The following is a 16,346-nucleotide window of genomic DNA, read 5'->3' on the forward strand; positions in this document are numbered from 1 at the left end:
AGGCTACATACACACTGTACACTAGGTGAGTGCATGTGTAGCCTGTCCCAAAACTACACCCTCTCTCATTACTTGTCCCCACCAAAGTCTTACACAGCCTGGCCGTGTGCATCTTGTCTCCGCTGAGTTTCTTGTGTCCCTGTTGAACAGCAAAGTATCATATCAAAGTCAGGGTCAGAAGTGGATAGAAGGGACAGCTGAATAGCTTCATGATTTTTTTTTAGGAAAGACTAAGGCAGTTTCTTTTCTCAAAGAGGAATATTTTATGAGAGAGTTAGAAAGTGCTGGTCCATCTTTGCCTCATTCCTATGTCTGTGAGAAAGCTGCTGAGACATGATAGCCCATATTGCCCTCTGAGCCAATTCCAGGGGTCCTCTGGCTTTGTTTTGTGGGTATGAAGTGGCAGCAGGGATTACAGAGTTATTGTTTGCTTCCACCTTGGAAGGTGAACCTTTGCACTCTAGACCTCAGATTTCTTATGAAATCCATTACCTCCAGAGGACTGTGGACTGCAGCAGCATCCTGATTAAGGCTTCATGTAACTATCACTCAAGAATTTATTTGCCTTGCTCTTGAATAGTATTTCTCACAGGAAGCAGATGTCACTTGTACTTTATTGGTCTGCACTGGCTTCCAATTAAGGTTTGGTATTACTGGAAAGTGTTGCTTCAGACCTGGAATATTATGGCTGCCTAGGAGATGCTACACTTAACAGAGAAATGCGACCTAAAAGCTGTGGATGTAGTTGGGAGGTGAAGGAGGCAAGGTGTTAACTGTGCAATTCTTATCCCGTTTTATGTTTTCCGGAGCCAATCTTTTTGCTCTCAGGATTTATTTTTTCCCTTGCATTTTTAATGAACATTTGTTGTACTGTGTTTTCTGTACCATTCTATTTCATGCCATATAAAGAACTGACGATGCTAAATAATCCTGCTTTGTGAGCTAGCACTCTGAAGTTTTTACTTTGTGAGTATTGAATGTTGATTACTAAAGCTAAATACTTTTAAGAAAAAAATAAGAAAAAAAAGCTGATGGATATATTGTGTAAATGTTGACATTTCTTCATAGTGTTCAAAGAGCTCTTAGGGCAAGTATTACTTATTTGACTCTTTTTGAATATATATCCTGTGATGATTTTTGTACTTAGAAGAGCATACCTGGGGTAGCAATGAGCTAGAAAGTTGTTTTACTGTTATTGTTTTACTGTATTACGGTTGGAATTGAGCACAGCAGTGGAGTAAGAAGAGAGATGAAACTGTACTTAGAACAAAAGTTCTGTGCAAAGGAGGTGCTGGTTCAGTTACTGCTGCAGACATAAAAGGGAGCTGTAAACAAAAGACAGAAATGAATAAATAGTTCCTATTTTTTTACTCACTAGTTATCCAGGGCATTTCATATATATATTTTTAAATAGTCTATGCAACAGACTGCAAGGCAGTGCCTCAGTATTTTGTAAGGCTGAGCTTTGATTCCATCTGTCAGAGAAGCAAGACTTTAGAACATTTCTGTAGAGGCATGGGATATATGACTGTCAAATACAGAAGCAATGTTGCAAGAGAAGATCTGCAATCACCATGTTCTGGTGCACTGCTTTGTCTTCAGTGGTTGTATTCCTGATCCTGGCACCAGGCTGACTGAGGCCTCTTTGCTCTCCTTTGCAATTCATTAAGTTATCACCAGAGTCTGAACTTTGTCTTCTCTTAGCCTTTTTCCCTGAGCAGGATTACAGGAGAAACCTTCCTTGATATTTATTCTCTCATCCTGCACCTGTGTCTCTTCTCACAAAACTACTCCCAGAACATCATAACTTCAGTGAAGAATTCATTTCATTTTGTCAAGTTTCTGGTCTGACCCCTAATTTAGGGCAGTCATTTCGGTCTACAATAACCTCTGTGTTTCTGCATGCAGCAGTGAATGAATTATGAGCAGTCCTTAGCCATGTGAATTCAGGATGCTTTGGTAGCCCTGTGGGACAGGTAGACTCCAGTGCCTGAAAACTTATTATAGAATGGGGGTATAGTCAGCATGTTGTTTTCTATGTAATACTGCATATGTGGATTCACCCCTATGTAAAAGCTTTTACGTGATTCACTGAGGCCATTAGGAGTGGAATGGCGTATCATTTCAGGCACAGAGCTCTTCAAAATGAACAGGTTTTTCCATCTTTCCCTAGGGAGCCTCAAGACGCATCCAGTATGTACGTGGGAGGAGACTGTTCATAAGCTTTCCATCTCAGCATCCAGGAACACAAAGGTTATTGTTAGGATAAGTGCGGCTCTGAGTGATAAATGAGGCAGGGTAGCTAGATGAAAAAGACTGTCTTCTCTTACTAAGGCATATGTGAGCTGATTTTTGAAGTGTAATAACCTGGTCATTTCTTAAGAGCATTTGAAGAACATTTTGATAGAGAGTCCTGAGTTAAATGTTGTATTCTCCAAGCATGGTGAAGTATTTATGGAACACAGCAGAATAACAACAAAGATCTCTTCTGACTAACTGCAGTTAATCTTAAAGAGATATACTGCGTCTTTGTTGTTCTTTTTGTCTCTCTTTTCCCTGATATTTGTAGGCTCATGAAGATATATCTAGTACAGGTTATCTATCTATTTATTTATTTATTTATTTTGCCACATTAATTCTGAAAATCTCATATACTCTCTGTATTTCGAGTCCTCTGAAGAAAACGGGCCTTCTGGGTTTGCATAGTTGGACTGAGTGGCTAACAAAAACATGCTTTCTTAAATTATTTTGACTTACTTGGCCTCTGAGATCAGGGACATAGTAGAAGAACACCTGCTCTCATTGTGCTTCATTACTTAATCTCCATTCCAGACAAGCCTATATGGGTGTGGCACAGGAGGGGAGAAATAAAAATTGCTCAGTAACTTTGTTGTGCATCTGGAAAGGTTCATGGCTTATTCTCTTTGGTTGTTTTAGTTGTGTTTCTTTTCACATCCAAACTGAGAAATAGATAGAAAGACAATATTTTTTCAACTGTTACATTCATTTCTTGAGAGAATGAAAAGATACAAATATTCCAAGGTCACTGCAGGTGATGCAGGATGTGCTAAAGGATAACTGTACACATTCCACATGTATGTGATGCAAAAAAAAATTCCTCTTGGCAAAAACTGCTTTGGCTAAGGCTTTTCAGGCCTTGTTAACAGTCTGTGTCTACTTGACATGTCTACTTGACATTTTGCTTTTTCCTTCAGGGTGGCAGGACCCTTTGCATCCAAGAAGTCTGCCCCATTCTGTCGTGTCCCCAGCACCTCAGTCACGTTCCTGCAGGACAGTGTTGCCCCAAATGCTTAGGTGAGTGTTTACATTCCCGTCAATGTTGGTAATACTGGTAAATCTTAAATACTGCTAAATTCTGAAAAGTGGAAAAAACAGAGCTGTTCTAATATACAGGCTTCAATATATACTCCAGGTCTGTGTGTGGAGTTGTGATGGATGGCACTCGGAAAGCAACTGCAGAAAAGGATTTGAGTATATGCCAATTGGCTTGCTTGGAGAGACAGATATAGAGAGGTTTCCCACCTTCATTACACATGTTTTGTGAAGGAGGTTGAGGCAAGAGGAAATGTTTCATTGGAATGTACCACAAAAGGAAAGGCCTCTCCCTCTCAGATTTTTGGTTAAGTGTGCATTTGCATTCTTGGCTTTGCGGAAATGCAGGTCAAAGAAAACTTCTGGTCTGAAATTGCATTCTTAGAAATTGTTGTAAGAGAGGCCAGAACCCAGGAATTTGCCTTATTGTTGCCTTAAGGTGGAATCACAGTTTCAGCCAGGACTATTTTCAATTACATCTTTCCAACACATTTTAAAGGAGTAAATCAGAGGCCTCTGAGAAGGTTTAGTTCTTCTAAGCCATGCCAAGAAGCACAGTGATTTTTGAAAGCCCTTATTTTGCTTCTGCCATTTAATCTGATTTGCAGGTTAGCATTCCTCAGCACACGACCCTCTACTTCATAAACAAGGTTCACCATAAGCTAGGATCTTACCATGTAAATTAGGTTTAATTTGGTCTACAAGGTTATGAGTAAGTTTTTTTGCAAGTTTTCAAGACTGGAAATCTCCAGTTCTTCAATAGGAACTTCTTGACATTTTGTCCAAATACTTACTGCTGTCTCTGGTCAGTTTTTAGGGTGGGAATAAGAGTACAGAGAGCACTGGCCTTGAAGGCAGTGATCTATAGAAAATTCCAGTTTCTCAGAATAATGAACATTTTTGACTACTTGAAATAAGCCTGAATTTGCTTATCTATTTACAAGTTGAGAAATGCTATAAATAAATACCTGCCCAGAACATTTAACCACAGCACCAGGTAGAAATAGAGTAAGGAATGAAACAGGGAAGAACAGTTCAAATAGTGACCTTCTGAGCTGCTATTTTGGCTGAGGACATTTTTCCTTCTGCAAACTCCCCTTGTCCTCTTCACCGCATGTTTTTCCCAACAGAACCTTCCTGTCTTTGGTCTGAGTGTTCAAAAGCCAGCTTTGATATCTGACTGTTTCATAGGGATATTTGCACAGGTTCTTTTCTTTTGTTCGCTTAGAAATGTCTGTAAATGATTTTGCCAGTAACAGTGATTTGCATTTTGTGCAGTCATCACATTAAGGTATGTTGAATACCTGTGAATAGGTGATGTCTACTCATAGTGAAATGTTGAATGCTCTGGAGAGCCAAGAGATGCATAGCAAAGGGCACAGCAGTAGGAAAAAAAAAAGCATTTCCAGGGATGCCAAGGCATGGTTTTTAAAGTATCATGTGCAAGACCTCCCTGCAATTGGATTTCTGATACTCAGCGTAAATATGTTAGAAGAATGCAGTTGACTCCTCTGAGACTTGAATTATTAGTTTAACTAGTGATTATGAGCCAGCAAAGCTGACCAACCATTAAGCCAATATCTCCACCACCACATCTTCCTTTTTCGTTGTTTTTCTTACCAACTGTTTGAACTGGGTTGGCCACCCAGAATTGTGTTGGGTGGTTTGCAAGGCATGGCAAGACAGCGTGAGAGAGAGCTTGACTTCTGTTCACTTGCTGATGTAAGTTATGAGATGGAAGCCCTGGCCCCACATAGAGATTCAGATGTGTTGTTACAGATGGGAGTATGTCTTGGCTTTGCCTGTAAGTGGTGTGTGGATGTGGAACAGTTCCTTTTAGGGCTACTGAGCATCCTCAACTGATTTCACATGTCAGTCGTGCAAGAGAAATTAAGCCTTTGCTAAAGTATGCATATTCGGTAAAAGGGAGGGAGGTTGTGCAAGCACAATTTAGTCTGAGTTATTGCAAGAAGATACATTGAAATTGTGTCTAACTGAACAACAGCAATTGTTTCTTAGCTTTTTAAAAAACAGTTATTTGCATATACATATTTTGGAAAGCTTCAGGCTTATGCAGTGGATTCTGCTGTGTGCTTATCCTTCTGTTCACTTATTTCTCAGAGGAAACTGGAAGCTTTTTCTTTTAAGCTGCTCTGCTTTTATCAAGACTTATTGGAAAAAGAAGGGATTACAAATTGGAACACAGGGACAAACTTCAGCTATCCCAGCTGCCAAGATTTGGCAATTTGGGAGCTAAACTATTGGGCTAGTACTTAATGACTTGTATTTTGTTCTACTGCTCATTCACTGCCTTGGAACTGATGCCTGTTTAACATCAGACCTCAGAAAGGGTAAACTGGGAGACTGGCAGCCTCTTCCAAAGGAACTTATTACAGCTGCCACCATTAGTAAACAGGGAAAGATATTCTAAACCAGGAAGACAAGTATAGTGATTTCAGAGTTTTTGTAAAGACTCTGTGCTTGTCTGTTTCGATGGTCACATGTTCCAAGTTTGATTTGAAGTGCTTGTAGATTTGCAGGACTTCAGGAAGGATTTGCTATTGACACTGTCTTCCCTGTACAGTGCTCTAAAAAGTGCCTCACTTTCATGCAACTATTTTTTTTTTAAAGTGTTCTGGAAAGTTAATATTTTTTGTTGTTTCATTCTTCTTGTAAACTTTGCAAATGCCTGTATTCCTTGCAATGGTGTCTAAGCATGGTACACCAGGCTATTTTAATAAGTCTGGGCAACACATATGATTTTTTACATTAATGTCACTGAATTGGTTTAGTTTGGCTGCTGTGAGCCCCTGAGGCAGATATGCTAAAACCAGTTCAGGCTGCTTCATTTGATAAGTTGTTACATTAAGTTAAAGACTGTTTAAACTAGTTTAAATGTACAAACCCTAAGAGTTTGAGTGCTTACTTTTTATTCATGTAGCTGCAATGTGCACTTTATGATGAAGAACGATTTTTCCAATATAAACATGTCATAAATCATATTAACATTCCCTCCCACAGTAAAATTGTATAGATGAATGTGTGCTAGAAGAACAGAGAACTGTTAAAAGTACATATTTTTTTCACACCAAAATGGAAACACACAGTGAATGACATATTGCAGATGAATTTGGTCTTGTGACAATAAGCATTACTATTTTTGTTGTCAGTGTGGCATCTCTTCAACCACATTCTGTTTCTGTTATTGTTTATTTATATTCAGGACAGAGGAAAGTGTTCGACCTCCCATTTGGAAGCTGTCTCTTTCATAGTAATGTGTATGATAATGGATCCTCATTTATTTATGACAACTGTACAATGTGTACATGCAAGGTAAGTCCACAGTGCTTTGGTTTAGCATGCTGGTTGTCTGACTTGGCAGTAATTTGTAAGGAACTGTAAGCCCCGATAGGGTTCTGCTTTGGCATCTTGTGTGGTCCTTGAGAGTCGGGTCTGAAGAGCTCTTGCAGTTGTGCTAGGAAAGTTTATAAAGCTACCGAGTTTCTCAGTTAAGACATGATGCCTATCATTGTGATGCAAAATGAAGTTACTCAGATTATATGACTTTCTTTGAGTTTGCATTACACTGCAAGAAGAATTAACTCACTACATGATGAGCTAACACATTGCTGCTAACGGGAAGAGATTATTTTATGTAGTTGACTATGCGTGATTATGATTACATGCACTTTCGCACCTAAATAGAGACAAAGTAAAGTGTTGCCAGATTGGAGTCAAGATTTTGCAGGTAAACAGAGTGCTTCACAGACCATAAAAGATTCCATTAATCCAGTGAATTACTTTTGTTTTCACTGAGCTAACCTATCCAAAGGAACTGGGCTCTTAGCTTGCTTGGATGCAATGGCTGAGCAAGCAGAAATGTTTCGATAGGTATGCACGTGAGCAGAAACTCTGAGGTGATGGTTTAATGATTTCCTGTTGTCCTTTTACCTAGGATTCAACAGTGATATGTAAGAAGAGGTGCTTGCTTCCTGGAGAATGCAATAAAAACCAAGACCACTGCTGCAAGGAATGTGTCTCCTACATCACTCCAGAAGAAATGAAAGTGTGCAAGTTTGGCAATAAGATATTCCAGGTACAGTTTCAGGTGTGGTTGAAGAATAGATGCTGAAACAACACAGGCTAACTGTAAGTTAGTGTCGTGACTTGCTTTTCAGCAGAATTCTCACCATCACTTTAGATGATGGAGCAGCTCAGAGGCACAGCACAGCAGAATTTGCCAGCTGCTGTTTTTTTATTGGAGTCTCTGCAGATTCTGCTGATATGCAGCAATTAATACTAGTTCCTTCTTGTTGTGATGTGTGTCTCTCCAAGCTCCTGTTTCAAAACAAGTAATGCATGTTTGGTATGAGTTTTTTATTCTCCGCTTTCCCAAGTAAATGCTGATATTTATGGGTAAGTTATTTTTGAGAGGTGTGTAGGCTTCATCTGCTGAGGCGGCCTCTTCCACAGCTGAGCAATAGGAGCTGTGCAAATTTCATCTTGACTGAAAATTACTCACTGAAATTTCACAGCTCTGCTGAGGACAGCACCTCTGACATCTCATATTGGGATAGCCATATAATAACAGTTACCTACTGCGCTCTCACTCAATGTTTTCAAATCACAGGGGATACTCTGCAATACACTTCTCATGTCACTGAGACCCTGCGTGTTTTTCCAAGTGGTGCAGTTGTTTTTTTTTAACACTGTGTAGACAAAGATTTTGTCACCTTATGGGCCATCTGTGAATTAAGAACCCCTTGAATCAGATAAAATGTTAAATCCCATGTGAATACTTCGTTTGCTCAGCCAGAACTGCTTCCCATTTTTTTTCCATCTTTTGTGTACATAGCTGAAGTGTTTATTCTGGAAATTACATGTGAACCTACTGTACACTGAGACTATACTGGATCTGATTGGAACCCTTACACTGGTACTATTGTGCTTCAAGAACAAGTGCCTGCTTCTTAGGCGCCCAGATAAAACAATCTGCTTCTCGTGAAGATCTTACTATATTACTAAACATTATATTGAGTAAGAAAAAGATAAGAGACAGCACATCTATTTCTTGCCCTGTATAAGAAAAGATAAATCTGGTGTAGTTTGGTTTAAGTTAATGGCCTAACACTAGTAGAATGGGCACTGGTTCACTGGGAGACTGGGCAGTCAGAGCTGTGTTCTGTCCTGTGCAAAAATGACTGTGAAACAAAAATCGGGATAGCTGTGTGCAGTTAGTTGTGAACCATTCTGAGTCTGTAGCAGATGCTTGGAGAACAGTCAATAGAAGTGCACCAGAATGCTGCCTCAGAAACATGAGGTGATCTTAACATGGCGGGGACAGACAGAACAGTGGAGAGACAGCCTTTAGCTGTACATATTGCACAGAATGAGTTAGTCACCTTGGCATTTTGGATATTGTCTATTTTTCACTCTGGTCAGAATGTCATGTTGAGGTGGGCACATAATTGTTCACAGCTGTTTGGTTGGACTGCCTGTACTCTGTTCCTGTCAGGTCTATCCTCACCCTTCCTTCACAGAGGTCCAGCAAACAGAAAACATGCACATTTTGGCTCTAAGCAGACTAGCACAAGACTGTAAGTGGGTGAGACAGAATGTTTTAGGAACCACACTTGGCAAATGAAGCACTGTGGAGAAATGAGCCAGGGCAGTTCCACGAACAGTCTTCCCCAAGTAAGTGAGGATAAGACCATATTTTGCTCTGCACCTAATACTTCAAGAGCTGTAGACTCTTACCGGTTATGCATTTGAGGAGTTCAATCCAGTATCTCTTCTAAACATTTTCAGATGTTCAGCAGATCAAGTGTCTATGAAAGTGCTGTAAGTAATCTAAATTAGAATTCATTATTCAACCATTCCTGCCTTAAGCCAAACTGATGCTGCATCTGGGAATAAATTCACTATATGCTGGCATCTTAATCAAATACTTTCACATGCAACAACTTAAAGACATCACTCAACCAAATAAATCGGGTTTTTCTAATTATGTCAGCTTAAATGAAAATTTGTGGTAGGTGTGATCACATCTTAGGCACACAGTGAAGAGAAAACAATGCAAATGATCAGGACACCAATGGAAAGCTCAAATGTGATTTGGTTAGCTTTGAAATAATAAAGTCTTGATTGGGAGGGCTGAAGGGAAGAACAACCCTCTGAATTTGATCTTTGTCTTTAATACAACTGGATGTGGACAGATACCTCAAAATAATTTAGACTAAACAATGACACTATGCCAACAGGGAAAGTTATCCCTTCTTGTGCAATGATGCATTGCTGAAATAGCTTCCTGTTGCCACCCCAACTGATACTAGATCATGTTCCCTCTTGCAGGATGGAGAGATGTGGTCCTCTGTGAACTGCACCATCTGTGCTTGTGTGAAAGGCAAGACAGAGTGTCGCAAGAAGCAATGCATTCCAGTCAGCAGCTGTCCTCATGTGAGTTGTTTAAAAGAGCATGGCTTTCTTCTCTACTTTTCACCACCATTATGTTTGTCAGTGTTTCTTGGAAGTGTGTTCTTAGCACTGGGGCACGTAGATTGGAAAGTAGAGATTCTTTGGCATATTAATTTAGGCTGGTGTTTTCCAAGTGTGCTATTGCTACTCTGAATAAGAGCTTCTCACTTCTGTCTTTGCTCTGCAGACTGTGTTCCTTTTCTCCTCCTTACTTTTTCTCCGACTCAAGTATCTGGAATACAACATCTCTTTCACGTATATTTAGTAGCTTTGTAGATTGGTGAGATGACTGTGTAGACATACATTTAGCATGCAGATGTTAAGGCAAGTGTCAAAAGGTTGTGCTTGCTTTTCTTAGTGCATATGAGGCTTGAAACTTGGTTAGACAGCTAAATTAAATGAAATTTAAAAATCTCAATCAAACTTCACCACTTTCTCTGAGGTTTCAGCCTGAAAAAAAAAAAAAAATTGAGTGTCTGAAGTGAACCCAGAGCATGGTGTAATTATGCTTTATGCAATTGCTTCAAAAATTAGCATATAAAACCTTGATGTAAAACCAGCTTTTGTGTCTTGGATTTCTGTCACTGACAAATTACTTTGTTTTAATGGCCCAAGCTTTCAGAAGAGGGAGCTCTAAATAGCACCTCATGTAAGGTCAGATCTTTGAACAGAGCTGCAGAAGTGAGAGCCAAGTGGTTAGCATTATACCTTCTCAGTGTTTCCCTCTCCATCCTGGAAGCCAGTCGGGAAAATATGAGTCACAGACACCTAGGTATAAAATTTTAAATGACAAACTCTAGTTTGTAAAACTTTATATGTGTGAACTTTTGACAGCCAGAAGCTGTGGTAGAATAAAAAGCCTGTACCACGGTGCTCCTGTTTCTGCTTTGCCAGTGGGCTGCAGGAGTGATGTTTGTATCCTCAGAAGAGGGCACATCTCCTGTCACTGTGGTGTTCACTCCACAGGGTAATTCTGTTAATAGGCCTCATACGAGATACTGCACACAGGAAATAGGAACAAAAGTAGCTCTTCTTCTGGGAGCCAGATGAGGCCCATAGCGATTGGGCTTCCTCGCCTTTCACTGCATAAGCAGGAGGTGAGAGCTTGGACCCCTCTGGTCTCCTCAAATTCTTTGTTGTTGACCTTGGCACATACTGCAACTCATTTATATTTTCCCTATGCAAGATGCATTTCAAACATTCAAGATGCTTTTGAGATCAAATAACTAGTTTGACGTTATATAATTCTTAAGTGAAATAAGCCAGTTCAGCACTACCCATATATGAATTACAGCATTGAGATAATCAACTAAAGTGGCTTCTGTGAATGAATCCACTGTTCACGGACAGTTAGTGGAAACAGTACTGAGTAACAATTCATCGTCTGCGGTCCTGTGGGACCATAACTGACTGATGTACAAGCTGACTGGTGTACCAACCGGCTGTTACATGAACTGCTCCAAGGTTAATGCAAACTCCTTAACTGCACTAAACCTCTGAGTTGATTCTTCAGACAAGGCTCAGCTCCTCAGGGCTTAGAAGATCAGATTATGTTATCCTGCAGAGCTCTTCCCTCTAGCATGTAACCAGTCACCCTGTGCTCTCTCTTAAAATGGAGCCCATACCAAGCTGCATGTGAAACCACCCTCCTCCACAGATACAAGCAATGGTTCTGCTCTTCCAGTCTAAATTGGAAGGAGAAGCAGGAGAAGGAATGTAAACTCTAGAGTGAGATTTATTTTCCTATTCCAAGTGGGTACCACCTCAAGTAATTTGAAAGCAAATTATGTATGCTAATGGATTTAAATCTTTCATCTTTCATCTGTGCTATGCTCTGTTTGATGAGATATTCTGTCAGAAATCTATAAACATTAATTAAACACACCATATTATTCAAGATAAAGATATTTTAGTGATTCTGGTACTGAAAGTCTGGATATCATGTATAGAGTTATGCTGCTGTCTCTGAAAACTGTAGGGGTATGAATTCCCATTTTTTTTCTCTCTCCCCAACATTTCTGGTAGTAAGCAGTCTCTGTTGGCTGTTGGAGACTGCTGTGGAGTAAAATGCTGCCCCTTAGGGTGTCATTCCACATACAGTCATCTCATTAAAACTGTGTTAGGATACACACAACTGAGTGTAAACAGATTGAAGATTCACAAAGCAACTTGCAATATTGTTCCTCGACTTAAATGGTTGTGGGGTGGGGTTTTTTTTGTTGTTGTTGTTTTTGGGGGTTTTGTTTTGTGATGGAATATTATTTATCAGCATAGATTTTAGTCAATTATTTCTTGAAAGGATAAGTTTCTTCAGAAATTTCTAATGCTGTGCAGCCATTTGTATTATTCATTCTATTGGTGGCAGGCTGCCATATTTTCAGAGACTGTTTCTGCCATTTCTTTAGTTTTCTTCATAGAGCTAGGCACATTTTTCCATTCCTTTTATTATTCTCTTTTTGGAATGTTTAATCCTGCATCAGTAATTTCAGGAAGCGCTTTTCTTAGCTTCTTTTATCTGCCGCAGGTGCAATATATCTCTTGTAAACTCAATTGCTCCTGTCATAGCTATAGTAAAATCAGTGTCCTTCCTGGGCTTCTAGTGGTTCCTGTTTCTGGTAATTGATTTTATGTTGATATTTCCTCTCAGTTACCTGGAGCATCAGCCTGCAAGGTGTGGTGCGTGCTAGACCCCATCCAACAATATTAAGTGTATGTTCAGTCTTGCTGAACGTACTCCATGTCTGCTTAAACACATGCTTAAGTACCATATAGAAATGGAGTAATTTAACACTTGACAAGACTGCAATTTCAGACATCTATTAGACCTTTTCTTACCTAATTTGCTATTCACTTGCCTTAGTCCTGCTCCAGCCTCCCACTTTCCTTGTGCCATCTTCCTTCTAATTGTCCATGATTATCTATTTCCTCCTTGCCTCCTTTCCTTTTCTCCTTGCCTTTGCATTCCTCACTAGTAATGCCAGGCTGTGGAAATGGTCACTGGTCATGGATGTCTTATTTTGTACTTCCAGAGAAGAGTCTTGAATTTTACAGCACGAAACCTTTTCTGATGTCCAGAGCTCAAAAGTTAATAGAATCAAATTCATGGCAGGTGAAGATATTTGCAGAGTTTGATTTAGAGGGTAAAATTTGAACCCATGAACTTGAAGAGAGTTGAAAATTTATTCAGAACATGTTCTCCCATCTTTAACACAGACAGCATTTAATGTTATACACATCTGTTATTATTACAAACAAAAAGTTGCTGTTTTTACTCTAGTGCCAAATGAGGCACAAAAAACAACAGCTGTTGCTATTGCACAACCAAACAACCCCCTCAATTAGTCCTGCCTTAGAAAAAAACCCAAAACCTCAGACATAAAATTGAAAACCTCATAAAAAAGAAGAAAAATCCCAGAAAATAAATAGACTCAAATGTGGTCTGCTTATAAATATTCATAGGGAAAAATGGGATCACATCACTTAGCCCACTCCTAAGGGAACCCTCAATGCTAACAAAATCTTGCAGCACATGTTAGCAATAACGGGTTTCCTTATTCTACAAGACAAAAACAGGATCTCAGGCCAACATGGTGGCTCAAGTAACCAGCCTCAGCAGGCTGCCTTGGAGATTCCAGTTTCACTTGTATTCTTGCCACTTCCAGCTTGGCTGATGATTTCAACTCTTTTATTGAAAAAGAGGTAAGGCTACGGTGTGCAGTGTGTGGCATTCAGCTGCTTGTCTTCCTTTTGTACAAATAAATGCATCCCAGCTCTGTACTTCTGTGCAGTTTTACTGGTTCTTTCTTAGAAGGATTTTGTACTAGCAGGTGCTTGATAGGTCTTCTCATTGCAGCCTGGTCATCAGTGGTCTTCTTTGCTCTGGGGCCTGATGGCCACACAAATGTCTAAGCATTGCACACATGCCAGTGAAACTGAAATCCGTTTCATTTCTCAAGACGAGACATGCCTAAAGTCCATTCTCTCCATCTGCAGTCACACATTCAAGAGCAAGCTTACACTGAACTTTTGTGCCCTGATGACAATGAGCTCAAGCACACTCATCACCTGGAGCTCATTTCTCCCCATGCATGATGTCAAAGCTTGGCAGTGTTTCTGGCAGAAAGCAATGTAGATAGCATTATGGCTTGCAGTCTAGCTTCTCTTACCCTGTCTCTGCATGGACCTGACACCCCTTCCTTGTTCATCTTCACGAGCATTTCGCGACTGCTGAATTTGGAGCAAACAACATTGCAGCTCCATTTGCTCCCCCTTACTGGCCACTCCTTGCTTGCCTGCTTAGTGGGAAACAGAACAAGTGGTCACACAAAAGGGACTTTCTATACAGTTCAACTACAGTTCTACTATTGGACTAAAGTGTTGGTGCTGGGGAACAGCACGACTCCATATGCCTCTTGCTTTCCCTTATGAGAATGTGGGTTAGCTCCAATATCACCATTAGTTCTGTTACAACCCCTGCCAGTTTTTGCTTGGAAAAACATATCATTCAGTCTGAAATTTTCCAGGCCTATCCTCTGACTTGATGGTAAGCTTTTGGGAATTAAAGTAAAATCAGAGAGAACATCTTTTAATTTGAGGATGTCTGAAAAAGAGAATGAATTTATGTACAAAGAATCATGATTCCTACTTCTAGCCAGCCTTGTATAAGACACAGCTATAAATAAAACTGTCATGGGCAAAGTGGTGAGTAAATACTTGAGAATTTCATCCATGATCCTGTGATTAGACCAAATTTTTTATTTTTAGATGTTGCATGTCTTTGGACATATGCCCATTTACATCACTGGGCAACCTGGTCTGAGATTGGTAATATGATCTGGTAAGAGGTACCACAAGATTTAGCCATGAAAGAAATCTGGCCAAACTAGATATCTACCAGTGCCTTCTTTCCTTCATTTCTGTAGGAAAATGTATGATCTGGGGGCACAGGAGAGCGTTGGGTTGTGCAGGGTGGCAGATTGCATAAGTGTCCATAAGTCTAAGTATACATGAGGAAATATGTGTGTTTTGGGAGGTGGGGAAAGGAGGTGATCTTGGTAACCGAATGACTAGTCTGCTTTTAGATATCTGTGAATACATGAGCCCAAAGTTCTCTCGCACTCTCTAAAGAGAAAACTGGTAACAGAGAACTCTTTTAGTATTACATTTCTAATAAGACTGCCAGGAAGCTTTTTGAATAGTTCTGTCTGTTTTTAGCACCTGATATTTGAAGCGGTAACCAGGGCATTGAGTTCAAACACAACTTAAACTATTTTCAAAAGCTTATCCAGCCTTACAAAATAACACAGTCGTTGCTCCAAAAACTCTTTCATTAAATCAGCCTGTCTTTCTCCCAATTAGGGTAAAATCCTGAACAGAAAAGGATGCTGTCCTATTTGCACTGAAAGTAAGTTCTTTCTTCACATTTTTAAAATTCTTTTCTATTATTTGAAAGAAAATAAATATAGTAGAAATATGGTTGCTTTCTGCCTTCTTTTTATAGATCACAAATGGGCAGGTAACTCTTTCTGGCTACAGTTTGTTTCCTATAAGTCTATGAATTTTAAACAAAATGACTGAAAAAAGTGATTTATTTCTTTTCTATTGCCCGCAAGTGACACTGTTTGTGCTAAATCTGAGGTGCTGCTCTTTGAAGGATATACTTGGCCTGTGAAATTTGTAGGTAATTAGATAAACAATGTATATAGAGTTGTATCCTTTAAGACCGGGTGACTTTTATACCTGTAAATAGCAACCCCACTGTGCAAGAGAGGGGAAACAGTCGAAGTGTATATATAATTCAATAGTTTTGCATAACAGCAATAGAGAGTACAGTAGGAAGCAGTTATTCTGTCTGTGTGATGTTTAATTCAACCATCACCTTTTTATTCCTTTATTCTTCACTTCAGCAGTGACCATCTTCCCATATCCCTTGCAACCTTTCCTAGCCAGCAAATCCTACTTGCACACTTACCCTTAAGATTATCCTATTCAAATACACGGAGACCTGTCTTCACTGAAGTTGTCAGGATACAATTATGTATTTCCTTCAGGATGTGTTGAAGTATTTTACCAAATAGGAACTGAATGTTAAAAAGGGGCTTTATGATTTAGGAACCATTTTTTTTAAAGAGAATGTTTCCTATTCTTTTGTCTGAAGTCATATTGTTTTTACTGGTCTACTCATTTCTGGATATTCTTGTATTGCACGGATTCTATAAACTAACGACCTTTTTCCACTCTGTTCATCAGCTGGATCTGAATATGTAACTTGTAATAAAATAAATCTAGTTTTGGATTCTTCAGTATCAAAATGAAGTGAAATACAAATGTCAAACTTAGAAAGCCTTGAAATAAAGAATACCAAGACAAAAGAGAAATGAAAGATTGAACAGCTGAATTTATGTATGCTCAGTTTCAAGGGTGAAGACATTTCCCTATCACTCTGCTTGAACATGACATGTTATTAGTGTAATGAATTTATTGATCGCTGTCATGCCTCTGCTCTTACATTTCAGTCGCATTTAGCCTTTCTGATGTGC

At 39.5% G+C, this 16,346-nt stretch overlaps 1 protein-coding gene across 10 annotated transcripts in view; it reads left to right on the forward strand.

The window, feature by feature from the left end:
- BMPER (BMP binding endothelial regulator) overlaps nucleotides 1-16,346 on the forward strand; it is a 141,848-nt gene that overhangs the window by 68,141 nt on the left and 57,361 nt on the right. For 8 of the 10 annotated variants that reach the window (XR_014943492.1, XR_014943493.1, XR_014943494.1 and 5 more), the window contains exons 7-11: nucleotides 3,216-3,315; nucleotides 6,557-6,666; nucleotides 7,289-7,429; nucleotides 9,685-9,789; nucleotides 15,166-15,211. Coding sequence is in view for 6 of the 10 variants with exons in the window: in XM_085540008.1 (XP_085396134.1) it covers nucleotides 3,216-3,315; nucleotides 6,557-6,666; nucleotides 7,289-7,429; nucleotides 9,685-9,789; nucleotides 15,166-15,211 (502 nt within the window). In the remaining 4 variants the exon portion in view is untranslated. The remainder of the gene's footprint in view (nucleotides 1-3,215; nucleotides 3,316-6,556; nucleotides 6,667-7,288; nucleotides 7,430-9,684; nucleotides 9,790-15,165; nucleotides 15,212-16,346) is intronic. The other 2 variants (XM_085540009.1, XM_015855067.3) reach the window with 1 other exon arrangement.

Source organism: Coturnix japonica, chromosome 2 (genome assembly GCF_054131305.1).
Source record: "Coturnix japonica strain WE chromosome 2, WE-NBRP24, whole genome shotgun sequence".
Lineage (NCBI taxonomy): Eukaryota > Metazoa > Chordata > Aves > Galliformes > Phasianidae > Coturnix > Coturnix japonica.